The sequence below is a fragment of the Rhinoraja longicauda genome, chromosome 23 (genome assembly GCF_053455715.1).
Source record: "Rhinoraja longicauda isolate Sanriku21f chromosome 23, sRhiLon1.1, whole genome shotgun sequence".
NCBI lineage: Eukaryota > Metazoa > Chordata > Chondrichthyes > Rajiformes > Arhynchobatidae > Rhinoraja > Rhinoraja longicauda.
The window spans coordinates 1,797,204-1,824,807 of NC_135975.1; the positions used below are offsets into that span (position 1 = coordinate 1,797,204).

The 27,604-nt window shown below is 44.1% G+C and overlaps 1 protein-coding gene across 3 annotated transcripts; it reads right to left on the reverse strand.

Annotated features, from left to right (window-relative positions):
* Positions 1–1,797: 1,797 nt before the first annotated feature.
* On the reverse strand, positions 1,798–26,692 carry optn (optineurin). 3 transcript variants are annotated; one of them, XM_078419453.1, is made up of 16 exons: positions 26,583–26,692; positions 25,390–25,536; positions 22,390–22,571; positions 21,754–21,945; positions 20,735–20,808; positions 18,504–18,698; positions 18,128–18,259; positions 11,990–12,152; positions 10,429–10,544; positions 8,739–8,909; positions 7,338–7,431; positions 6,274–6,408; positions 4,873–5,025; positions 4,015–4,157; positions 2,872–2,960; positions 1,798–2,568 (listed from the first exon to the last, which is right to left on the reverse strand). In XM_078419453.1, the coding sequence occupies exons 2-16, from the start codon at positions 25,517–25,519 to the stop codon at positions 2,447–2,449; spliced, it is 2,091 nt and encodes a 696-aa protein (XP_078275579.1). In that variant the 5' UTR covers positions 25,520–25,536; positions 26,583–26,692; the 3' UTR covers positions 1,798–2,446. The 3 variants fall into 3 exon arrangements, with proteins under 3 accessions (XP_078275579.1, XP_078275580.1, XP_078275581.1); XM_078419454.1 differs by lacking the exon at positions 26,583–26,692 and adding an exon at positions 25,643–25,957; XM_078419455.1 differs by lacking the exon at positions 18,504–18,698.
* Between the last annotated feature and the right edge of the window lie 912 nt (positions 26,693–27,604).

Consider the following 27,604-nt stretch of genomic DNA (forward strand, 5'->3'; position numbering starts at 1 on the left):
AAGTTAGGAAAAGGGGACATACGACGAGATCTGGGTGTCCTAGTGCATCAGTCACTGAAAGGAAGCATGCGGGTGTTCATTTCACTGCACATCGTGTATGTGACAAATAAATAAATTTGACTTGACTTGGGTACAGCAGGCAGTGAAGAAAGCCAATGGAATGTTGGCCTTTATAACAAGAGGAGTTGAGTATAGGAGCAAAGAGGTCCTTCTGCAGTTGTACAGAGCCCTAGTGAGACCGCACCTGGAGTACTGTGTGCAGTTTTGGTCTCCAAATTTGAGGAAGGATATTCTTGTTATTGAGGGCGTGCAGCATAGGTTTACTAGGTTAATTCCCGGAATGGCGGGACCGTCTTATGTTGAAAGACTGGAGCGGCTAGGCTTGTATACACTGGAATTTAGAAGGACGAGAGGGGATCTTATCGAAACATATAAGATTATTAAGGGGTTGGACACGTTAGAGGCAGGAAACATGTTCCCAATGTTGGGGGAGTCCAGAACCAGGGGCCACAGTTTAAGAGTAAGGGGTAGGCCATTTAGAACAGAGATGAGGAAAAACATTTTCAGTCAGATGTAAATCTGTGGAATTCTCTGCCTCAGAAGGCAGTGGAGGCCAATTCTCTGAAAGCATTCAAGAGAGCTTGATTGAGCTCTTGAGGATAGCGGAGTCAGGGGGTATGGGGAGAAGGCAGGAACAGGGTACTGATTGAATGGTGGTGCTGGCTCAAAGGGCCGAACGGCCTACTCCTGCACCTATTGTCTATATCATCTGTGCATTCCCTCCAGATACCTATTCTGCAAAAATAATTAAACTAGAATCGTACAAAATGACATCAGAAACGTTGACTAGTGTACCTTCGCAGTGTCATCTACAACTACACTCTTGTGCTTAAGTATGGTTGTGCTAGTGTATAGTAAGATTCTTTTTTACTGAACTGTAGGCAAAAGTAATTTCACTGTACCTACGTACATGTGACAATAAAGCACCTTTTATGAAGAAGGTACATGAGCCTGAAAACTGCACCTTCTAGGTTCAGGAGCAGCTTTTTCCCTACAACCATTAGGGTATTAAACACTAGCTCAGTTTATTGTCACGTGCACCGAGGTACAGTGAAAAGCTTTTGTTGCATGCTAACCAGTTAGCAGAAAACAGTCAGCAGAACAAACTCAATAGACTCAAAGGCATTATTTTTGACTTTGCATTATTATTGCATATTTATTTGTCTGTCTTTTAATATATATATTTTTGAACATTTTGTTGGAAGTCTGAAGAAGGATCTCGACCTGAAACGTCACCCATTGCTTCTCTCCAGAATTGCTACCTGTCCTGCTGAGTTACTCCAGCATTTTGTGTCTATCTTCAATGTAAACCAGCATCTGCAGTTCCTTCCTTCTCCATGAACATATTCAATAGTCAAGTCGTTTATTTGTCACATACACATAAATGTGTAGTGAAATGAAACATTACCCGCAGTTAAACAATAAGACCAATAAGAATAATCAATAAAAATGCAATAACACATACAATCACAACTAACACCAAACAAAAAGAAACATCCATCACAGTGAGTCTCCTCCAGTCCCTCCTCACTGTGATGGAAGGCCAAAAATGTCTTTTTCTCTTCCCTGCCGTCTTCTCCCGCGGTCAGGCTGTCAGGCTGGGTTATACAGAGTATTATGTTTCTGTGGTGGTGCAAGTAATGATTTAATTGTGCCGTTTCAGGACATAGGACAATAAAACACTCTTGACACTTGAACAACTGAGTAGTGATGGTAACATACCGAAGAAACAACATCCACTGGATATATTCTCTTTATTTTTATTCTTTACAAACATTCCATTTTACAGCCAGGCACTATTTTAAAACACTCTACTTGAGCATAATTAGCTCATTAGCCAACTTGTGTTCATTTAGATTTTTTAAATGCACTCTCTTCAAATTGCAAGGCCGACCACAGTAAGTTCAGCACAACGATACCCCTGTGTGGTCTGTGTAGTTACCCACCCAACAAAGGCTTTCACTGCAACTATCGCTGATTTTAAAACACTTGCAGACTAATGTACAATTCAGAATCAGCCTTACAAAATGAAATTCTTTATGTAGCCGACTTGTTTTACATAACCTTAAAGATTTAGGAAAAGAATAAGAGTATTTTAAGTTTTTCAGTAGTGGTAGATCTATTAACAAAACTGCAGGAAAATAGTTATGTGCAATTTGCAGACATTCTAGCGAACATTATTACATTCCTTTGGCACGTTTCCTGATTGCTCCATATATAAATGTACAGTATTAAAATAGCATTACTAATTACTTTCACATTTAATGATTTGAAAATAAATGTAATAAAGAGACTGGTCAATCTTCGTCTCTTTCCATACCCCTCTGGCCAACTCAGGAGAAGGGAATGTCATGTATGTGCACGGCTATCGCAGTCCCTTGTGGGCTCATATGATGCAGTCCATGACGTGGATCTGTAAGGTGTCGATGTCAGGCAGGATAAGACCACACTTTGGGCAGGCAAGGTCTGGCAGAGTGCCTTGGGGATCCCAACTAACGTTTCTGGGTTCTGCAAGTAATAAAAATAAAAAAAAGATGTTAATTCTTCATATAGACACAAAAGGAACTGCAGATGCTGGAATCTTGAGTAAAACGGGATGGGTCAGCATGGACGGGTTGGGCCGAAGGGCCTGTTTCTGTGCTGTATGACTATAATTCAAGTGGGAAACAATAGCTTCAAGGTTCCTGCAGTGCCATATGTCTGTAAATGATGAACAACCAATACACATAAAGTACTGTGCTGCAGTGACTATGATCTCTTGAACACTTGTCATCTATGTAGCTCTTTGGCAATATGTAGGAACAGGTTTACCTTGTACTCCCTGCTGCTGTAATGCTGCATCGGTCTCAGCCACTGGGCCACAGCCCCCATGGCGAAGTTGAAGTTCCACCAAAGACTGCCTGTAACATTTAAACACGGCTCACATGTCAGTGAAACAAGCGCTAGTTACACACCTTACAATTTACAGCAAATGCAATTGTTCTTTCCTACAGCCAGTCCACATGAATCAATAAGACTTACAAATGCAGATTTAACATTTATATAAGTCGTAGGAGCAGAATTAGGCCATTCAGCCCATCGAGTCTACTCCGGTCATTCAATCATGGCTGACCTATCTTTCCCTCTCAACTCCATTCTCCTACCTTCTCCCCATATCCCGACACCCATACTAATCAAGAACCCGTCAATCTCCGCCTTAAAAATATCAAATGACGGCCTCCAAAACCGCCTGTGGCAATGAATTCCACATTTCTAACCATTGTTCCAGATTTAAAGCTCCATGGGATCATGACAATTTAAAATCACCATGGCCATATTAATTTTATCTCAGTGAGCGAAGGTATTATGTATATTTGTGTAAGAAAATAACTGCAGATGCTGGTACAAATCGAAGGTGTTTATTTCACAAAATGGAGTAACTCAGCAGGTCAGGCAGCAACTCAGGCATTCCTTCTCTCCTGAGATGCTGCCTGACTTGCTGAGTTACTCCAGCATTTTGTGAAATGTATATTTGTGTATCTATAATTTATCGCCATAGCCACCAAGTTACAATTTATTGTTTTATCGTTTGATACATTGTGACAGTGAAAGGTTCAAATTTCAGAGCATCTAAATTTGGTAAATCAATAAATAACATACCAAATTTATCTTGAAGGTAGACACAAAGTGTTGGAGTAACTCAGCGGGTCAGGCAGCATCTCGGGAGACAAGGAATGGGTGACGTTTTGGGTCGAGACCCTTCTTCAGACATGTCAGGGGAGGGGGCAGGACAAAGTCTGACATCAGTCTGAAGAAGGGTCTCGACCCGAAACGTCACCGAGATGCTGCCTGACCCCGAGTTACTCCAGCAATTTGTGTCTACCTTCGATTTAGAGAAGAAGGCTCAATATTAAAGACTAATGCCATCAAGATATTTCTGATTCGTGGCGATGGGGACGTGGTCTAGCCGAATACCTGCCAAGTGTGTCCAGTTCATCCTTCAGTTGTATGTTTTCCTTCATCAGCATATCCAGCCTTTCAACCAGAGATTCCTTCTCTGTATGAATGGCCTCTCGGGCTTCCCTCTCTGCATGGAAATCCGCACTGTATACGTCAGCCTACAGCAAATATAAACGAGTTACAATTACTCTGCAACAGTGACTGTGTATCATGGCACTTACGTTAAATGGCATTTTCTTTTGGCTAAAGGAGTGGCACAATGGTGCAGCTGGTAGACATTGTGCGTCACGGCACCAGGGACCTTGGCTTGACCCTGACCTCGGGGGTTGTCGGTGCGGAGTTTGCCCGTTCTCCCGGTGGCCACGTGGGTTCCTCCAGGTGCTCCCATTTCCTCACATCCCAAAGACATGCAAATTTGTAGATTAATTGGCCTCTGTAAATTGTGTAGGTGAGTGGTAAAGAATGGGAGGGAAGTTGATTACAGTATGGAGTAAATAAAGTTGGATTAGGTTAGTGAAAATAGGTGGTTGATGGCAGGCATTAACTTGATTGGCTAAAGGGGCTGTTTCCAGGCTGTATCTCTCTATGACTGAGGCAACATTAATTGCCAATGGCCAACTAACTGGCTGGTTGCTGTTTTAGATCCTAGCTGAAAATAACTAACCACTACAAACCGACCAGCATAAGATGTAAACCTCTGAGATTTCCACTAATTAACTAACGGCACCTACTTAAAGCTGCAGGTGTTGTATCTAGCCTGCATTTGGTTCACGGGTGATGAGCTCTCTCTTTGGCATCAAGTACCAGAGTAATTCATTGTCTGATCTAAAACAATGGTGTAGCAGTCTTCTAACGCAAAGTTCTGCACGTCACCTGTGCTTTGAATACAGCCACAGTTTCCATTTCTTCCTCCTGTTTTATAATAGTCTGCTTCATCGAATCGATCTTTTCCTGCTTTCCCACGAGGGCTTTCTCAGCCATATCCAACTGAGCAGAAATGCCGACCAACTTGGCATTCTGTGCATTCTGAACAAAAGGACAAAGTAACAAACATTACTAATCTGCTGCATTGGATCCTGATTGTTACTTTAACAATTACACATTCATTCTACTAGTATTCTTGGAGCCACTGCACGTGCAGAAACTGCAGATGTTGGAACCCTGAGCAAAACACAATATGCTGGAGGAACTCAGCGGGTCAGACAGCATCTGTGGAGGGAATGGGCACGTGATGTTTCGGGCCGGGACCCTTTTCAGACATTGGAGTAGGGGGAGAGAAAGCTGGATAAGAGAGGTGGACGCTCCTTTTCAATCCTCTTCGTGTATTCACTGGAGTTTAGAAGGATGAGTGGAGATCTTATAGAAACACATAACATTCTTAAGGGATTGAACAGCCTAGATGCAGAAAAAATGTTCCCGATGTTGGGGCAGTCCAGAACCAGGGGTCACAGTTTAAGAATAAGGGGTAGGCCATTTAGAACTGAGATGATGAAAAACGCCTTCAGCCAGAGAGTTGTGAATCTGTGGAATTCTCTGCCACAGATGGCAGTGGAGGCCAATTCACTGTGTTTTCAAGAGAGAGTTAGATTTAGCTCTTAGGGCTAATGGAATCAAGGAATATGGGGAAAAAGTAGGAATGGGGTACTGATTTTAGATGATCAGCCATGCTTGCTTGAAGGGCTGAATGGCCTACTCCTGCACCTTAGTTCCTTATGTGACATCCTTTTGTCTTCTTTTCACCTCCAGTCTTTGTCACTTTGTCATCCATCTGCAATCACCCCCCCTTCTGAAGAAGGGTCTCGACCCGAAATGTCACCCATTTCTTCTCCCCGGAGATGCAGCCTGACCCGCTGAGTTACTCCAGCATTTTGTGTCTTCCTTCGATTTAAACCAGCATCTGCAGTTCTTTCCTACACCCCGTACCTGCATCTACCTATCACTTGCCAGGCTTTTTCCTGCCCCCACCTTTCTTTTCCAGCTTTCTCTCCCCTACTCCATCAGTCTGAAGAAGGGTCCTGAACCTTCCCTCCATAAATGCTGCCTGACTCGCTGAATTAATCCAGCGCGTCGTGTTTTATTTATAGTATTCCTCATTTAAGTGGTTAAAGATCTTGGTCTGCATGTGCAATGAAGAAAATAAGAAAATTCTATTTAATTACTAAGAGCAGTGTTGGAGTGGCACCCGCAAAAATTTGCTGGGGACAAAAATGTTACTTATTACTTTAAAAAGTGTAAAAAGGTATTTAAAAAAATGCAAAGGCTTCAAACTCTAACCTGCATATTTAACTCATCCGCATTCCGGGAAACAGTCTGGGTCAGCTGTTCAATCACTTCCTGGCTTTCCTCCTTTGTTCTTATTGCCACATCCAGCTCAGCAACAAGTCTATTCAGCGACTGCATGTGTTGACTCTGTTAAAAACAGCACATATCAAAACAGGATTCAAATTCAACATAACAGATCAGGGTTAAGTATCAGAAAGATTTTCAGATTCCACCGAAGGTAGCAAGTTAACTACACAATATATTTAAACAACGATTCAATGAAGATATTCAATTTTTATTGTTTTCTTGCATCATCACTTTTTAAAAACTGATCATGACATGGCTTAAGATGAGAAACATATATTGTTTAATTCTTGTCCACTATCATTTGAATTTTGTAAGTCAAACCAGGCCAGCACCTTTACAGCGAATGGTCGGGTCCTGGGGAGTGAAGTGGAGCAGAGGGATCTAGGGGTACAAGTATATAGTTCGCTGGGAGTGACAATGCAGGCAGATATTTTGTCTGGTCTCGGGGTTTTCCCCGAAATGTCACCAATTCTTTTTCTTCAGAGATGCCGCCTGACCCGCCGAGTTACTCCAGCGTTTTGTGTCATCTTCAATGCTATTAGGTATTGCTTATAGCTGTAAAGTTTGATGCCTACCCATCAGCTCACACTACACTTACCAAAACAGAACTGAAAAAGATGAAACTGAAAATTTTCCTATGTTTAGAACAGACAACCGAACAAATGAAAAATGAATCATCTATTGCAGAAAATAAATCAATTTGAAGATATTTTACTGGTCTCACAGTGGAACTGTGAATCAACTGCTACATAAGATAGTTTCAATGCTGAATCTGATACTATCTGTAAGCAATCCCATAATCTAACCAAGAGCTTCCGTAGCACGCAGCCACTAGACCACTTTATGGGTGGGGTAAGAAACACATTGCTGAACTTTAACATTCAGTGTTGTACTCGGGTCTCATTCTGTAAAATTATTGCGGAAAAAGTGAGACATGAATTTCAAAAACTTTCACAACGCTGAAAAGTTATTTTTCAAATAATAAATACCTCTCTAATTTTCATTTCTTCATTAGTCTTCGCAAGGTTGCTGCAATCTTTAAACAAATCATCATAGGCTGCTTGCATCTGCGTAAGTTTTCTCCTGTGTCCAAGAAACAAAGTATTACCATTCTGCATGGTGTTGTTAATTTAATTGATATGATTTTGAATATTTTATATAACTCGATGAGAAATCACGTTATATTACTTAAAATAATTAGCAGAAATTTTCTTCCCATTTTCTAATTTTTCAATTGATAATATTTTACTGTTACGCGTCCCTGTGGACTGTGACATTCTTTGTTTTGCACACAATCCAGTAAAATTATAGTATAGATAAGCCTAATCTTACAAAAGACCAAAGTACAAGTTTCAATCTTGAATGTAGCAGTGAAGTGGTTTTAATTTTACAGCTTCCAATATATATTTCTCAGGTTGACTCCACCTCTCACACGAGGGCAGAGGATTGAAGGAGACACAGGGAACTGCAAATGCTGGTTTACAGATCTGCCGAGTTACTCCAGCACTTTCAAGTGCAGGTTGGAGTCTGTCATGCAAGCTATGCCGCCACCATCACACGCAGAGCGCTGCACCTCGGAAGAGATGCAGTCGAATCATTCTTTATTTAAGTTCCCATGTTAGTATTTGAGTGAGTGCTGCTGCTTCCTTGTCCATGGTAAATCGTCAACCTGCTTCTCGAACAGAATATCTGGCTATTCATATTCAGCTCAATGGCACACAACATATATGAATGTTTCAGTTTCTGTTCAGTTTATTGTCACGTGTACCGAGGTACAGTGAAAAGCTCTGGTTGTGTGCTATCCAGGCAGCGGAAAGACAATACCCGATTACAATCGAGCCATTCACTGTGTATAGATACATAAGGGAATAACATTTAGTGCAAGGTAAAGGCAGTAAAGTCCTATCAAAGATAGTCTGAGGGTTTCCAATGAGGCAGATAGTAGTTCAGCACTGCTCTCTGGTTGTGGTAGGATGGTTTAGTTGCCTGATAACAGCTGGGAAGAAACTGTCCTTGAAGCTGGAGGTGTGCGTTTTCACACTTCTGTCGCTTTTGCCTGATGGGAGAGGGGGGAAGAGGGAGTGGCCGGGGTGCAACTCGTCCTTGATTATGCTGCTGGCCTTGCCGAGGCAGTGTGAGGTGTAGATGACGTCAATGGGAGGGAGTTTGATATGTTGAATTAAGCTGCTTAATAATCCATACATTTCACAATCCACTGCACAATGTTTAGACATATTAAAGCTCAATAAATTTTCAAATATTTGGCCATGGTAATGCCACAAAGTCTGATTCCAACTTCATCCAGTATTTTTTCTTTACAGTAAATTAGTGTCAGATGAGCTAAAAGGCCACTATAAGTTTGCTGGAGTAAACCAAACATTAAAACTTACTTTTCGTCTGCCAATTTCAGTTTCTCATCTGCAAATTTTAGCTGCTCAATTTTTTGTTCGGATTGTAAGCTTTCCACTTGCAGCTTCAATTTTTCATTGGAATATTTAAGTTGCTTCATCTCCTCCATGACCACCAGGTTGCTAGCCAGCTTTTGTTCCAATTCCAGACATCTGAAAGAGAACGTGATTAATATTGTGTAGGAAGAAACCTGCTGGTTTATACCGAAGATAGACACAAAATGCTGGAGTAACTCAGCGGGACAAGCAGCATCTCCGGATAGAAGGAATGGGCGACGTTTCAGGTCGAGACCCTTCTTCAGACAGTCTCACCCCGAAATGTCACCCATTCCTTCTATCCAGAGATGCTGCCTGTCCCGCTGAGTTACTCCAACATTTTTGTGTCTATCTTCGGTGGAAAAATAAGAGAATATTTTGTAAGCTATAAGAATGTAAAATATGACAGAACTTAAATTCTTAATTCAACAAATATTTCTGTCATAAAAATTTGCCGGTGGGATCAGCTGAATGTAGCTTTCATAGGAATGTAGGAAAATAGAAATGATTTGCACACAAAGAGTAAAGTAATATTGGATTGAGGGGTGAATAACAGTCAGGATATAATGGGAAAACTCCCTTTCCCTCCCAGTCAGAACCTTTCAGCCCTCAGGGTGAAAATGTCAAGGACCTTAAGGCACACCTCTAACGTGAGAGGGGCAAGGTATCAAGGAGATGTGCAGGGCCAGTTTTTTATTTTACAGAGGGTCCTTGGAACATGCATCCGGAGATAGGATAATGGTGTTTAAGAGACTTTTAGATAGGCACATGGATATGCAGGGAACGGAGGGATATGGATCACCTGCAGGCTGGTAAGAATTGGTCTTGGCATTGTGTTCAGGGCAAACACTGTGGGCCTGTGAAATGAAGGGCCGAAGGGCCTCTTCACTTCACAGGCCCACATTGGTTTTGCATACAGCCTGTCACCGCTGGCAACTTGCCAGCAGCCTTACGAGAAAGTCCAGCCACAAGAGCTCAATAACAACTCCAAGGTTAGACCCACTAATTGGCCTTATCGGCACACGGGTTATGATTGGTGAGAATGTAGGTAAGAGAGGCTTCTGGAATAAACGGGACACAAGGTGTCTGGCTCGGCTAAGTGTCATTTGTTCTTTGTTCTTCAGTTGATCACGATCTTATCCATTACCACCGCACGCATACAGATCTAATAGATCACATTGGGGTCACACGACCGAAAGCAAAGAACTAACAACACTTAGCCGAGCCAGACACCTTGTGTCCCATTTATTCCAGAAGCCTCTTTTACCTACATTCTCACCAGTCATAACTCGTGTGCCAATAAGGCCAATTAGTGAGTCTGACCTTGGAGTTGTTATTGAGACCTTGTGGCTGGACCTTCTCATGAGGCTGCTGGCAAGTTGCCAGCGGTGACAGGCTGTATGCAAAACCAACATGGGTGTGAAGGCGCCACAGGCCGAAGGGCCTCTTCATTTCCTGTACTGTTGTTATTGTGTAGCTTCAGTAGCTATATAAACGAGTGGACTTACAATACAACTCTCAATTCTAACCTGAATCATTGGCTTAATCTCCATTGACAATTCTACCCCTTTCTTTTTAAAATAAAATTGAGTTTCTCCATTATCAATTTTTCACTGTTTAGGGTATATTTCTGAACCTTTCTTGTAGAGCCTTCTTGAGGTCTTCAGCTTCATCTAGTTTTGTCTGGGATTCCTGCAAGTCTTTTACTAGTGCCATCACTTGTGACTTCAATACTTCAACTTCATCTGGAGACTGCAGTTGGAGATAAATAACATTATTGATCTAATTAACTGCACGCAATTATCAAACTGCTATTATGTCATATGAATTATATCAGCGTAATTTATCTTGCGCATCACTTCAATACCATTATGTAGGCTACAATTTTGCCAGCACAATGTAAATACAAATTGAGTGGCAGTGGTGCAGCGGTAGAGTTGCTGCCTCACAGCATCAGACACCCAGGTTCGACCCAGACTACGGGTGCTGTCTGTACGGAGTTTTGTACGTTCTCCCTATGACCGCGTGGGTTTTCCCCGGGTGCTCCGGTTTCCTCCGACACTCCAAAGACGTGCAGGTTTGTAGGTTAGTTGGCTTTGGTAAAAATTGCAAATTGTCCCTAGTGTGTAGACAATAGACAATAGGTGCAGGAGTAGGCCATTCAGCCCTTCGAACCAGCACCGCCATTCAATGTGATCATGGCTGATGTAGGATAGAACCAGTGTGCAATAATCGCTGGTGGTACGGACTTGGTGTGCTGAAAGGCCCGTTTCCACGCTGTATCTCTAAAGTCTAAAGTAAAGTCACAACTTCCACAACAGATATTGCTAGAACATGCTATATAATCAGTTTAGAATTTCTTGATGGGTATTGAAGCCACAGGGCTGTGGAGAAGATACGCAAAACACCCGATTCCAACTCCTTGATTTCTTGTGTATCCGACTCAGACCCCGACCGACCCCAAGGTATAATTCTAAATCTGCTATGATGACATTACACAAGATGGCATTTCATAAGCACGTCATGAATCATCAGGCTACCCTTTAAACCCATGTCCTTAAAGTTTTGAGTCTAATGGTTGTATCTATGCTATTGTGGTTTTTTGAATTGTTTATTCTTGAAAAAAAAACATAATTCATTTTGACAAAATTAAAATTCCATTGAATTAAATAAAAATTATAAAAGCATTACTCTGATTTCTCATTCTCTAGGGTGGAAATAAAGTATGTGGTATGTTTAAAAAGTGGGATTTTCCCCCATTTATGTAGTCTCTAAATTTATATTGAGGTCTGAGTTGGAGTCGGACTTTTTTACCGACTCCAGCAGCACCAAACTTGCTCCGACTCCAATGCCACAGCCCTGGATTTAGAGATACAGCATTGAAGCAGGCCCTTCAGCCCGTTGAGTTCACTCTGACCATCGACCACCCTCTCACTTTCATATCCACTCCCTACAGCAGCCAATTAACCTACAAACCTACATCTTTAGAATGCAAGAGGAAACCCCTGTAGTCACATGGAGAACATACAAACTCGACACAATTAACACCCAAGGTCGGGATTGAACCTGGGTCTCTGGCGCTAGCAGCTTTACTAGCTGCACCACTGAGCATTTATGCATAATAGTTTATAAATGTATAATAGTTTCAAATTCAACAGGAAAATATTTTATCATTATTTATTATGTGTTTGGAGTACCTTTACTGAAGTAGTCATTTCAATGTCCTCTTCCTTCGCATCAACGAGCATACTTCCCAATTCGGATTCCTGGTTGACTTTGGATAAAGACTGTTCTCCTGCACTTTCCTCAGTCTGTGTCGCATCATCAGCTGTTTCAGGAACTTTGGAGAGTTCGCAAATCCTACAAAATATTGGAGGCTGTACTTGTATTTATCAAGGAGTATTATCGACATTTATGTCAAATTATGACATAAAGACAATAGACAATAGGTGCAGGAGTAGGCCATTCGGCCCTTCGAGCCAGCACCGCCATTCAATGTGATCATGGCTGATCATTCTCAATCAGTACCCCGTTCCTGCCTTCTCCCCATACCCCCTGACACCGCTATCCTTAAGAGCTCTATCTAGCTCTCTCTTGCATGCATTCAGAGAATTGGCCTCCACTGCCTTCTGAGGCAGAGAATTCCACAGATTTACAACTTCTGACTGAAAAAGTTTTTTCCTCATCTCCGTTCTAAATGGCCTACCCCTTATTCTTAAACTGTGGCCCCTGGTTCTGGACTCCCCCAACATTGGGAACATGTTTCCTGCCTCTAACGTGTCCAACCCCTTAATAATCTTATGTTTCAATAAGATCCCTTCTCATCCTTCTAAATTCCAGTGTATACAAGCCTGGACTGAATCGTGATTAATTCAGCATATTATCAGGACACGCAATGTATTGTCTCTCAATGACTACCCTCATCTTAACACGAGTCCATTTATACAGAGATTCACTCCAAATCCCAGAGTCAGGCAGCAAGATATAGCAAGGTCTCTGGTAGGGCATGGATAGGTGCTGCCATTGGGACCGACTGACATCGGGAGACAAGGATAACGATGTCGCTTTGCCTCCTGTCAAACTTTGTGTGGATTTGTAAGACTTGTGAAATTATACTATGCAGATCACAGATTTTAAAAATAGAAAAGTTTATAAAACATTCGTTTTTTTAAATTTTACTCTGACTAGTGCATGAAAAGCAACAATAAAACAAAATACACTTAACAAATCAATGTAGCATTTTCTTTCTAATCAGCAGAAAGAATCAAAAGAATGGGCTTTACAATCTTGCCCAAGGCATTACTAGGTGTCCATGATTAGACACACGAGAAGGCCCTTCCACTCACAATATCCATGTCTAACATGATGCCAGGTCAAACTAACCTCCTCTGCCTGTACCTGATCCATAATTCTCCATTCCAAGTATGTCCAATGGCCTATCTAAAGACATCGCTATCATACCTGCCTCCACCACCACCCCAGGCAGCACGTTCCAGGTACCCACCACTCGCTGTGAGCAAAATGTGTCCTATGCATCTCCCTCTCACATTGAAACCACAACCCCAGGTTTTTGAACGCTGGGGAATGAATCCCAGTATGGTTTGGTTGTGCAGTTGGGCTGTGCAAGTGTGGGATACTTTCAACTGCAAGCAGCTGAACACGTGAAATTTCCTTCAGAGACATTGACTACAAAGGGCAAAGATCTTAGAAACCATTAAGTAAGCACTTTTAACAATTTTATCGTTTCAATGAGATTACCAATCATTCTTCCAAAGTCTGAGCATGCAGGCCCAGTTTGCTGAATTTTTCTTCATTGGACAAAATCTCCATGCTTAAAGCATGATCATGATGAATCTTTGTTTCAATCTTCTGTAAATATATCCTACCTTTGATAGGGAGACCAGACCGTCACACCATTTCCAGGTGCTCAAAAGTACCGTATATAATTCCACAAGGAGATCTTTATTTTTGTATTTAAATCCACTAGAATGAAAATCCATTTGCCTTCATAATTGCTTATTGTAACTCACATTTTTTGGTGATTGTATACTATGATATCCTTGTCCGTAATTTGAACTTAGTTCAGTTTATTATGGTCACGTGTACCGAGCTACAGTGAAAAACTTTTTTGTTGCGTGCTATCCAGTCAGTAGAATGACTATACGATTAAAATCTAGCCGTCCACAGTATACAGATACAAGATTAAGGGAATAACATTTAATACAAGATAATGTCCAGTAAAGTCTGATTAAAGATAGTCCTTGCGTCTCCAATGAGATAGATCGGAGGTCAGGGCCTCTCTCTAATTGGCGATAGGATGGCTCAATTGCCTGATAACAGCTGGGAAGTAAGAGTCCCTGAATCTGGAGGTCACTATACTGTATACTTGCAATTTTCACAAGCGTTATCAGCTTTAAAATACTTCAAAGAATTAACTTTATTAGACTCAAGGTCCAGATAAAAGACTAGACATTACATAGACTAAATGACATACAAAAGCACAATACATGGTTTAAAATCAAGAATTAAAAAAATCAGTGTCCTACAACGAGACAACTATACCAATTAAACCCGCTGACAAGGGAGGGTCTGTGGTAGTCTGGCGTGCTGACCTCTACCGCACCGAGGCCAGACGACAACTATCAGACACCTCTTCCTACCTATCCCTGGACCATGACCCCACCGATAAACACCAGACCTTTATCAGCAGCACCATCACCGACCTCACCAACTCCGGCGATCTACCCCTCAGTGCCTCCAATCTCATAGTTCCCCAGCCCCGCACGGCCCGATTCCACCTCCTACCCAAAATCCACAAACACAACTGTCCCGGCAGACCCATTGTCTCTGCCTGCTCATGCCCCACCGAACTTATCTCTACCTACCTCGACTCCATCCTATCCCCCCTGGTTAAATCCCTCCCCACCTACGTCCAAGACACCTCACACGCTCTCCATCTCCTGGATAACTTCCGGTTCCCAGGCCCCCACTCCCTCATTTTCACCATGGATGTCCAGTCACTCTACACTTCCATCCCCCACAAGGATGGTCTCGAAGCCCTCCGTTTCTTCCTCGACCGTAGAACCAGCCAATCCCCATCGACCAACACTCTCCTCCGCTTAGCAGAGCTGGTTCTTACCCTCAACAACTTCTCCTTTGACTCCTCCCACTTCCTCCAAACCAGAGGCGTAGCTATGGGCACTCGCATGGGCCCTAGCTACGCCTGCCTCTTTGTCGGGTACGTCGAACAATCCCTGTTCCAGACGTACACTGGCCCCATCCCCGAACTCTACCTCCACTACATCGACGACTGCATTGGTGCTACCTCTTGCACCCATGCAGAACTCACTGACTTCATACACTTCACCTCCAATTTCCATCCTGCCCTTAAATATACCTGGACTATCTCTGACATCTCCCTCCCGTTTCTGGACCTCACCATCTCCATCACAGGAGAAAAACTAGTGACGGACATTTACTACAAGCCCACCGACTCGCACAGCTATCTGGACTACACTTCTTCCCACCCGGTCCCCTGCAAAAAGTCTATCCCCTACTCCCAATTCCTCCGTCTACGCCGCATCTGCGCCCGGGATGAGGTGTTTCAGACTAGGGCTTCCGAGATGTCCTCGTTTTTCAGAAAACGGGGCTTCCCCTCCTCCATTATAGATGAGGCTCTCACTAGGGTCTCTTCTACATCCCGCAGCTCCGCTCTTGCTCCCCCTCCCCCACTCACAACAAGGACAGGATCCCCCTCGTTCTCACCTTCCACCCCACCAGCCAGCGGATCCAACATATCATCCACCAACATTTCCGTCACCTACAACAGGACCCCACCACTGGCCATATCTTCCCATCCCCTCCCCTCTCTGCGTTCCGCAGAGACCGTTCCCTCCGCAACTCCCTGGTCCACTCGTCCCTTCCTACCCAAACCACCCTAACCCCGGGCACTTTCCCTTGCAACCGCACGAGATGCAACACCTGTCCCTTTACCTCCCCCTCAACTCCATCAAAGGACCCAAAGTCTTTCCAGGTGAGACAGAGGTTCACCTGCACCTCCTCCAACCTGATCTATTGCATCCGCTGCTCTAGATGTCAACTTATTTATATCGGCGAAACCAAGCGCAGGCTCGGCGATCGCTTCGCTGAACATCTGCGCTCGGTCCGCATTAACGCAACTGATCTCCCGGTGGCCCAGCACTTTAACTCCCCCTCCCATTCACAGTCTGACCTCTCTGTCATGGGCCTCCTCCAGTGCCATAGTGAGGCCCGCCGGAAATTGGAGGAGCAGCACCTCATATTTCGCCTGGGCAGTTTGCGGCCCGGTGGTATGAACGTCGACTTCTCCAACTTCAGATAGCTCCTCTGTCCCTCCCTTCCCCTCCTCCTTCCCAGATCTCCCTCTATCATCCTGTCTCCACCTATATCCTTCCTTTGTCCCACCCCCGACATCAGTCTGAAGAAGGGTCTCGACCCGAAACGTCACCCATTCCTTCTCTCCCGAGATGCTGCCTGACCTGCTGAGTTACTCCAGCATTTTGTGAATAAATCGATTTGTACCAGCATCTGCAGTTATTTTCTTATATACCAATGTCCCCACAGCTGGGATTGGTAGTTTGTAGCGCTAAACATCATGTTTGATATGGCCAAGATGATTTCATTTTCAGAGTAATTAATCAGGCAAATATATTTATACATAAGATTTCTTAAGGCATTTTGTAAAGTATTGACTCCTGCAGCCAGAAACATTTCACTTGCACTACACCATGTAGGCCTCTTAAGTAATATTCCCATAGCATCATTAAAAGCTACTTGAAGTCTCTGTAAACTTGCTTTTCTGTAGTTTGACCACAAGGGGTAGGCCATTTAGAACGGAGATGAGGAAAAACTTTTTCAATCAGAGAATTTTGAATCTGTGGAATTCTCTGCCTCAGAAGGCAGTGGAGGCCAATTCTCTGAATGCATTCAAGAGAGAGCTAGATAGAGCTCTTAAGGATAGCGGAGTCAGGGGGTATGGGGAGTAGGCAGGAACGGGGTACTGAGTGAGAATGATCAGCCATGATCATATTGAATGGCGGTGCTGGCTCGAAGGGCCGAATGGCCTCCTCCTGCACCTATTGTCTATTGCCTAATGGCCTACTCCTGCACCTATTGTCTATTGTCTAAGTATAGAGTGGTGTACAATATGCTCTGAACAGAGACATCTTCATTCCATCTGTACACGCACTAAACTTGCGTAAGAGAATGTTTGCTCGTGCATACATCATGGGTCGTTGCCTATAAATATCCTCATCATCTGTCACTTGTTCTGTTATAAAATGCCCAAGATATTTTACCCTATTACAGACACTAAGATCATTATCAGACAATTTAAAATCAGGAAATTTTAGACATTTATCCTCTTTGGTTCTACAGATCATAACTGCACTCTTACCAGCATATTTGATATGATGTTCCACACCATACACAGAACATATAGTAAGGAGCTGCTGGAGACCAGCGCTAGATGTACTAAGGACCACAAGATCATCTGCATACATAATATGGGTCACTAGAGTATTACCAATCGTGCACCCAGTATTACAGGCTTTCAATTGCTTGGACAGATCAGCAATATAGAGATTAAAAAGAACTGGGGACAAAATTCCTCCTTGTCTGACACCATTGCTAACCCCAAATGGGGCTGAGACCCTATTGCCCCATTTTACTTGCATAGTCTGGTGGGCAGACCAGTAAGCCAGAATTCTCACAACGTATTTGGGCAACCCTCTTTGACTCAATTTAACAAACAATTTTCTATGATTAACACGATCAAAGGCTTTGGAAGTATCAATAAAGCACATAAGAACTGATGAGTTTTTAACCTCTATATTTGTTTACATTTCCTTTAAGGCATATATACACGTCAGTGCCATGTTTAGCTTTAAAACCAAATTGGTTATCTGTGGAGTTAACAAACTCATTTAACCTATCCAGCACTATTCTTTCTGGGATTTTTGACAGTATGCTGGCTAAAGCAATGGGCATGTAATTATCTATGCTGCCTACTTTACCAGCTTTGTCCTTAATGACTGCCACTAACAGAACAGACAACACTGAGTCTGGTAACAAGCCATGAATCATAAAGCCAGAAAAACAAATAGCACCGAGAGGAGCTATCCTCATACTGGCATCTTTAAGATGTTCAGCAGAAATAGGATCTAAACCACTTGCTTTGTTGTCGGACAGCTTGTTTATAGCTTGGTACACCTCATATCATATAATCACCATTGAAAATAAAGTAGTACTCAATATCTTGGTTAAATGGCAACACACAAAGACCTGAAGCACTTTACCTTTCTTGGTATGTCTGAAGCTCATGTTCAAGGCTTTCCAACTTCAGAGTCTTGTCCCTTAACATGTTAAGTAGTTGTCTGACGGTCAACTCCTCTGACAGACATTTTTCACCACTGTCATGAGATCTTGACCTGTTTTGTCAATGCAGTAAAAATCAAGTATCACTTTTGTTTAGTTGCAAAATAGTCACTAAAATTTTCCTTTCACACATCAAATATCATTCTTTTAGTTTAGTGTAGTTTAGAGAAACAGCGCGGAAACAGGCCCTTCAGCCCACCGGGTCTGCGCCGACCAGCGATCCCCGCACATTAACACTATCCTACACCCACAAGGGACAATTTTTAAAAAATTTACGAAGCCAATTAACCTACATACCTGTACATCTTTGGAGTGCGGGAGAAAACCGAAGATCTCGGAGAAAACCCACGCAGGTCACGGGGAAACCGCGCACAAACTCCGTACAGGCAGCACCTGTAGTCGGGATCGAACCCGGGTCTCCGGCGCTGCATTTGCTGTAAGGCAGCAACTCTACTGCTGCACCACTGTGACCGCCTAAATTTCCTTATGATTCTTGCAGGGGAAGTAAATTACTCAAATATAACTTATAAAACAAAAACAGATTTGTTAAAGATTTTACTTTAATTTTACTCCCCTCTTCCCCCAAAGCCCGAGGTTCAGTATTTACGATTCAGCTCTACGTACAGCCATACAACTCCAATGTCAACAACTGAAGATAAACACAAAATGCTGGAGTAACTCGGTGGGTCAGGCAGCATCTCTGGAGAGAAGGAATAGGTGACGTTTCAGATCGAGACCCTTCATCAGACACGGTCAACAACTTTATTTTGGCCCGATGGGATCAGTGTCAAGAGTGTAAGCCAATGAATCAATGATTCCTCTCACAGCAAAGAATTTCACAGTGTCTTGTTACATGTGACAATAAAGTATTCATTCATTCAAGTCAACCTATAATGATTGGATGAAGGGGACCATCGTACAGCCAATGAAAACTACATACTGCCATCAGGACAAACTCGTCACCTTGTTAGAAATAGGTGAATTATTTTAAGGCACAAATCCCACAAGGGTGCACTAGGTGAACTTCCATGGTAGGCACATAGTATGCATTGTTTCAAATGCAGTGCCCTTATGGACCAAGGGGCCGAGACTATTTGGCATCAGATACTATGGCAAAAGGAGTTGTTGCTCTCCTTGGCTCATTTACCTAGTTTAGTTTAGTGTCACATGTACCGAGGTAACAGTGAAAAGTTTTTGTTGCGTGCTATCCAGTCAGCAGAAAGACAACCCATGATTACAATCGAGCCATTTACAGTGTATAGATAGATACATGGTAAGGGAATGTTTAGTGCAAGGTAAAGCCAGCAAAGTACGATCAAGGATAGTCCGAGGGATATCAAAGAGGGGGCTCAGCCTCTCAGTCTGAAGGAGGGTCTTGACCTAAAACGTCACCCATTCCTTTTCTCCAGAGATACTGCCTGTCCCGCTGAGTTACTCCAGCACATTGTGTCTATCTTCGGTGTAAACCAGCATCTGTACTTCCTTCCTACATTTCTCAGATTACTACCAGACTGCCCCATCTTTACTGATTTCAGATAGAGCAAGGGAGGTCCATTTTGGAACCTAATGTTGACAGCAGAGTTGCGGCTTTATTCAGTGCTGCACCGCATGGTGGCACAGCGGTAGAGTTGCTGCCTTACAGCGCCAGAGACCCGAGTTCAAACCTGACTATGGATGCCGTCTGTACGGAGTTTGTACGTTCTCCCCAGGACCTGCATGGGTTTTCTCTGAGATCTTCAGTTTCCTCCCACACTCCAAAGACGTACAGGCTTGTAGGTTAATTGGTTTGGTATAAATGTAAATTGTCCCTAGTGTATGCAGGGTGGTGTTAATGTGCAGGGATCGTTGGCTGGCATGGACTAAACTAGCTTTGCAATAACAACAAGTGCATGCGAGCAGGACACCGAGAATGACAATTTCCAATCAAGCATGTTTCAACAATTCCATATGGATTAACGTTGCAGACTGCAATATAGATTAATACAAAATGAATAGCAAATAAGTCTGTATAGTATAAAATGTTACTTCAAATCTGAACCCATCCTACAGCATGGAAATGAACACTTCAGCTCATCGAGTCCACACCAACCATTGATTTCAACTAACCGTTTTTTTTTTGTTAATTGTCCCCTCAGATTCTACCTCTCACCTACACACTAGGGCTCATTTACATGGTGGTGTCAGTAGCCAGAAGTGTCAGATTAATGGAGGTCAGCAAAATGTATACCATTGCTCAAGAAAAAACAGCAGGGATAAGCCTGGTAATTATAGACCAGTGAATCTAACATGAGTGATAGGAGAAAACTCACACAAGGATGTCACACAATAACAGATATCAGTTTCACAAAATGCTGGAGTAACTCAGCAGGTCAGGCAGCATCTCAGGAGAGAAGGAATGGGTGACGTTTCGGGTCGAGGCCCTTCTTCAGACTGATATCAAGATCACTGGAGCTGTGAGGCAGCAGCTCTACTGAGGCGCACCACTGTGCTGTCCTGACTATATTTGCAATGAAGCATAAATAACTTACTTATAATTCGCAGCACTGTTTGCATCCTTGCCTTCCAATTCCTTTGGTTTTAACTCTGCGTTATCCATTGCCTCCTGAAAAAAAAATCAAGGTCAATTATGCATTTGTGGGGGAAAATAAGTTTAATCGCAAAACCCTCTGGTAGCAAAAACCTGATGTTAAAATTTCCCCAAAACCTGTAATATGTGAGAAAAGTCATGCTTTTCTATGGGCCAGACTATTCTTAGATCAGCTTAGCACCCGTATAACACGCCCACACTGACACATTTCCCCATGCCACCTCTTTTTTTTGTGGTCTGTGGTAATAACTCAGCTGCCACACCCACCTGCAAACCTGGCATGATGTGCTTTAAAAAAACATGTCACAGAGACTCCATTTAAATGAACTATCCTGGTTCCTTAGCTGTCCATCCAAACTCAGTGGCAAAGTGGACAGGCACCCGGCCGGTCTCCCAAACCATCACTTGCATATACGGGCAAGACACAAGGCTTTCATAAGCTGGGGCGGAACAGTAATGCTCAGGCCAAGACCCTATCAGCCATTATCTTATTGAATGACGTTGCAGGTTATAAGGGTCAAAAGATTTGTCCCTATCTTGTCATTCCTTCTTCTCTCTATTCCCGCCCAGCAGAAGGTACAGAAGCTGGAAAACACGCACCACCAGACCCAAGAGCAGCTTCTTCCCCTCTGTTATCAGGCTTCTGAATGGTCCTTCCATAAATTAGAGTACTGTCCGATACACCTCTACTCCATTGCGGACATTGGACTTTGTCTCTGGAACTGATGCGCTACAATGCTGAGAACTATATTGTGCACTCTGTATCTTCCCCTTTGCTCTACCTATTGTACTTGAATTTGATGTGCATATATTTATGTATAGTATCTATTGGATTGCATTCAAAACAAGGCTTTTCACTGTACCACCTGACAGTACTAAACCTAAACAAACATGTTTCTGCCGTTTTGTAACTTTAGGAATTAAGATGCACTGTACTCCCATACAGGTTTTTCCACCTACCACCATTCGAATTTCAACAAAGGAATCATTTGATGATGCAGCACCCAGCTTCACAAGGAGCTCTGAATTCATGGCCACCAAATCAGCCTTTTCTGTCTGCAATCTGTGAATTTGTGCTTTCAGTTGTTGAACATCTTGTTCCACCCGAGTAGAGCTCATACCTGCATTGAGCAAGTCACCTTTGGACATTCCCTGAGAGAGCAACAAAAATAGGCATTAAAGTCACCACCTGATAAATCACTATGTACAAGAACCCAACATGACACCGGACTATTCCCTTCATTGACCCGCTGAGTTCCTCCGGCAGTTTGTGTTTTGCACCAAAACGTATGTAATCAGGAGCTATTGTGCCCAAAGTCCAATCCTTCCAGAAGGCCAAGTAAAAATTCTAGGCCACGTTTTTTTTAATACATGTTATTGAATTAATCAAGGCCAGTTATTTTGAGCTGTTATTCTGAAATATAAACAGAAAATGCAAGACAACTCAAGCCAGCCATTGTTTGTGGAAAGAGAATGGGTAAATGTTATGTCAATTCTCATAAACGCTTTAAGTTAAAGACCTGTTGTTCTCTTCACAGATGCTGCTTGACCTACTTTCCAGCATAATTGTAAGCTTTAAATTTCCATTCTGTATACCTGTGTATTTTGGGGTTGCATTTTCTTCAGTGCTTCATTCTCTGCAGTCAAGGCAATTAATTTGCTTTTGGCTTCCTCAAACTTTTTCTGGATGTAATCCCGTTCTTCTCTCTGTTTCTCACGCCAAGTTGCAAGTTCTTCATATCGTTCCTTCATGGCATGGTTTGTTTGTTTAATGGCTTCTGAGGACATAAATCATCAGTAATTTACAATACAATACAAACTTTAATGTCATTGTGCAGTGTACAAGTACAGAGACAACGAAATGCAGTTAGCATCTTAACCAGAGTGCATGTGATGGAATAGTAAAACATATAAAATATACATATATGCACAGTAGCGGTAATGGAAATTCCGGTGAGCGAGATCAGTCACTGATGGGAGGAGTGCCCGAGGGGGGTGGGGGGAGGGGATGGCAACAATCACCGAAGCGCAGAGTTAAGTAAGGTAACGACCGCAGGAAATAAGCTGTTCCTGAACCTGCAGGTCTGGGAACGGAGAGACCTGTAGCGCCTCCCAGATGGGAGGAGGGTAAACAATCTGTGGTTGGGGTGAGAGCTGTCCTTGATGATGCAGCGCGACCTTCGCAGACATCGCCTACTCTGGATAGACTCAATGGAGGGGAGTGAGGAACCGGTGATGCGTTGGGCAGTTTTCACCACCCTCTGCAGTGCTTTCCGGTCGGAGACAGAGCAGTTGCCATACCATACTGTGATACAGTTAGTAAGGCTGCTCTCGATAGAGCTCCTTGGTCTTCTTGGTGTTAAGGACCAGGTTGTTGTCAGCACACCACGTTGCAAGTAGCTGGACTTCCTCCCTATAGGCCGACTCATCGTTGTCGCTGATGAGGCCAATCACCATTGTATCATCTGCAAACTTAATAATGGTGTTAGAACCATGTACAGGTGTGCAGTTGTAGGTGAAAAGGGAGTAGAGGAGAGGGTTCAGCACACAGCCCTGTGGAACGCCGGTGTTCAGGGTGATGGTTGAGGAGGTGTCGTTGTCTAATCTAACAGACTGGGGTCTGTTGGTTAGAAAGTCCAATATCCAATTGCAGAGGGAGGGGTTGATGTTCAGGTCGTTGAGTTTGGCAATCAGTTTGTAAGGGATGATGGTGTTGAATGCTGAGCTGAAATCGATAAACAGCATTCTCACGTATGTATCTCTGTTGTCAAGGTGGGAGAGGGCGGAGTGAAGTGCCGTGGAGATGGCATCCTCCGTACTCCTGTTCTGGCGGTAGGCGAACTGATAGGGGTCCAGTGTGGGAGGTAGGCAGCCTTTGAGGTGTGCCAAGACCAGCCTCTCGAAGCACTTAGTGATGATGGGAGTAAGTGCAACTGGGCGGAAGTCGTTGAGGCTCGCTGTAGTGGAGTGTTTTGGCACCGGCACGATGGAGGTGGTTTTAAGACTCGTAGGGACAGCTGCTTGGGCAAGTGACAAGTTGAAGATGTCAGCTTAATGGCTTCTGAGGACATAAATCATCAGTAATTTGATTCAACAATATGTATTAAATCGTATTAAAAAAAATATGCCCTAGAGAGATGACAACCTGATTCATAATTGAGAGCAAATTGACCTAGAATTCTATTGCGCATTTAGTAGATTTTTTTTTTTTAAACTGGCTTCGACTCCTCCACACAATTTCTTTTGAAACCCTCTTCAAATTTCATATAAATAAGAATGCAGTATTTTATAACGTTACAAGTTTATCAAATCTAACTGATGCAAAAAGGGTAGTTAAAGGTATCCTTGTGGATGCCAGAGTTCAAAGGTTTACAAGAAATTGTGGCCACATGCCAAGGAAAAGAGACTCAAAAAGGTGGAATAACTCAGCATCATCAGACAGCATCTCTGGAGAAAAGGAATAGGTGACGTTTTGGGTCGAGACCCTTCTTCAGACTGAGAGTCAATGAGATGGAAAGTTAAAGATTGCTATATTTATAGCGGGAGGGGGTATTAAAATAAAACATGTTAAAACTACAAAATCAAATCTGAGCATGTCATTGACCTTGTCTAATAAGCAAACTTTGGTCCTTAACTTTCTGTTGTACCTGTGGCTGACCTCATATACTGTATTTTCCAACGATCCTCAATATCTCCTGTGGAACTACAAAGCAAACTGATCCTTCTTGGGTTTTTTTTTTACAGCAGGAAGTTTTACAGAGCAGCAACTGGTACTATCTCAGAAAGAATAGTTTTCAAAAATAAGTAAACTCTGCTCCATACAACCAATTTCTTCACCGATGCCAAACATCCAAATTACTAATTAGGACAAATTGAGCATTGTACGTTATTCATGAAAGCCATTCCACACTCAAGAACGATGCATTGTCTCAGCCTGTTAATTTTCAGGTGTTTTGCAAATGGATTTACACACATAAACGTGACCTATCACACTCATCTTTATCAACTGAGAGCCACAGCTTTGTTTCCAAACGGTAATAACAACATCATGTACAAAGTCTTGTATTTTAGAACTGCATTACATGCTTATACCTCATTGTTGGTACGCCTGATTGGAGGGATCTAATTTACAACATTTTCTACAATATGGCCATAAAGGAGTTTCGGAACATTTTTATCTTACAATAAAGGAAAACCATGCAATCCCCGGGTCACGCAAGGGTTCCTTTGCTGAGAATTGTTCACATGCCAATTTCTCTATCCGTATCGTGTTGCTCCACAGTTACAATAATTCTTTCAATTCAAATATTCACTCTAACGTAACTCATAATTAGACAAATTAAATATATAATATAGCTAGTCATTATGAATATCTGGCTAAAGATATTCCTCTTCATCTCCATGCTAAAAGGTACTTTCTTTTATTGAGACTGTGCCTTCTGGTCCAAGACTCTCCCACCAGTAAACATCCTGCCTGATCCTCTGAGTTCATCCAGAACTGTGTGTTTTGCCCAGATTAAAATATAAGTTTGCAAATGGAGGGGGTAGCAAGCTCTACATTTATAACAGCCTCAAGTTCCACAATTGCAAAGGTACCTTTTAACTCATTGTTCTCCTTAATCAGCTCTTCCATTTGCTTCAGTGTTTCCTCAGGAGTATAAGCGTCCAGTGAGTGGGGACCATTGCCAATACCATTCACAGCGTGCAAGGTCTGGTTCGTAGTCATCCTCGCTTCCAATCACTCTGGAAAGAAACGCTCAATAAATGAGTGACTGCACTGGTTAGAAAGTTATGTGAACTAATTTGAAGACACAAGAGTGCTGGGGTAACTCAGTCATCTGTCCAGCACCTGCAGTTCCTTGTAAGCTATTCAATTGCCGACAGTATCAGCAATGATTCAGCAACTATCTAGAGATGAGCTCCGGTTGAGACGAGCTCCAGTTCAGGGGGCCGGGGGCCGGGGGCGGGCAGCGGACACTCCACTCCGATCGGGCGATCACAAGCTCGGGCAGGGGTTGTTTGTGAGGGATCAGGGTACAGGAGAAGGCTGAGGGTGAGGGTGTGAAGTGCGGCTGAGGTTGACGTGGAGGAACAGAGAGTAAACAACAAGGCCCGCCCGGGCTTTCACTTTCGTTTTCCCTTGCGCTGTTGCGCAACTCGAATCCGAGAAAACACAACCTCCTCCCCTCCCCCCCCCCGGGACCCCATGGCCCCCACTCCCCGGCCGGGGTCTGGGCCATCCCTCCTCCCCAGGTCCACACTCACCCCTCCCTCCCTCCCAGGGCCCGTGTCTACCTCCACCCCTCCCGTCGGGAACCCCGAATCTCCCCGGGATCTGTCTCCCTCCCGTCTCCCCTCCCCCTCCCCTCCCCACCCCCTCCCCCTCCCCACCCCCTCCCCCTCCCCTCCCCACCCCCTCCCCTCCCCACCCCCTCCCCTCCCCCTCCCCTCCCCTCCCCCTCCCCTCCCCTCCCCTCCCCCTCCCCTCCCCCTCCCCTCCCCTCCCCCTCCCCTCCCCCTCCCCTCCCCCTCCCCTCCCCCTCCCCCTCCCCTCCCCCTCCCCTCCCCCTCCCCCTCCCCTCCCCCTCCCCTCCCCCTCCCCCTCCCCTCCCCCTCCCACCGGATCTCCCTGTCCCCGGTGGTGCTCTCACACCCTCTCTCTCTCTCACCCCCCTTCTCACTCCCCTTCTCACTCCCCCCCCTCTTCTCACTCTCACTCTCACTCCCACTCCCCCCCTCTTCTCACTCCCTCTCTCTCCCCCTCCCCCTCTCCCCGCGCGGCCGCTCACCTGCCGTCCGTCGCCGTGTGTCCCCGTGACGGTGAGGAAGAAGGAGTCACGTGTCCCCGTGACGGTGCGGAGGGAGGGAGTCACGTGTCCCCGTGACGGCGAGGAGGGAGGGGTCACGTGTCCCCGCGACGGTGCGGAGGGAGGGAGTCACGTGTCCCCGTGACGGTGAGGAGGGGGGAGTCACGTGTCCCCGTGACGGTGAGGAGGAGGGAGTCACGTGTCCCAGTGACGGTAGGAGGGGAGGGAGTCACGTGTCCCCGAAGCCCCGGCCGTGAAGCCGTGAAGCCGCTCAGCCGCCATCTTGGTGAAGGAGGAGGAGGTGGTCCTAATGGAGACACAAGCTCATACAGGAGGGAGACACAAGAGTGTTGGAGTAACTCAGCGGATCAGGCAGCATCTCTGGAGAACAGGGATAGGTGACGTTAGACCACCATACAGGTGCGGGTTTACAATAAATTACAAGACTCGAGATATCAGCAGGTCTGGCAGCACCTGTGCAGGGGATGGACGATGATATTTCAAGTCTGGGACCTTTCTTCAATGTTCTCGTACGTTCTAGGAGCAGAATCAGGCCATTCAGCCCATCAAGTCTACTCCGCCATTCAGTCATGGCTGATCTACCTTTTCCTCTCAACCCCATTCTCCTGCCTTCTCCCCATAACCGCTGACATCCATACTAATCAAGAATCTACATCTCCAAGAGAATACATTGAGGTCCCCCCTCGTCCTTCTAAACTCCAGCGAGTACAGGCCCAGTGCCGTCAAACGCTCATCATCTGTTAACCTACTCATTCTTATGATCATTCTCGTAAACTTCCTCTGGACCCTCTCCAGAGACAAACCATTCTTCCTCAGACATGGGGCCCAATATTTCTCACAATATGCCAAATGCGCCTTATAGAGCCTCAGCATTACATCGCTATTTTTGTATTCTAATAAAATAGCGAAATAAAAATTGCATTTGCCTTATTACCTTATTGCTTTACTGCATTTGCCTTATTAGGTTATGGGGAGAAGGCAGG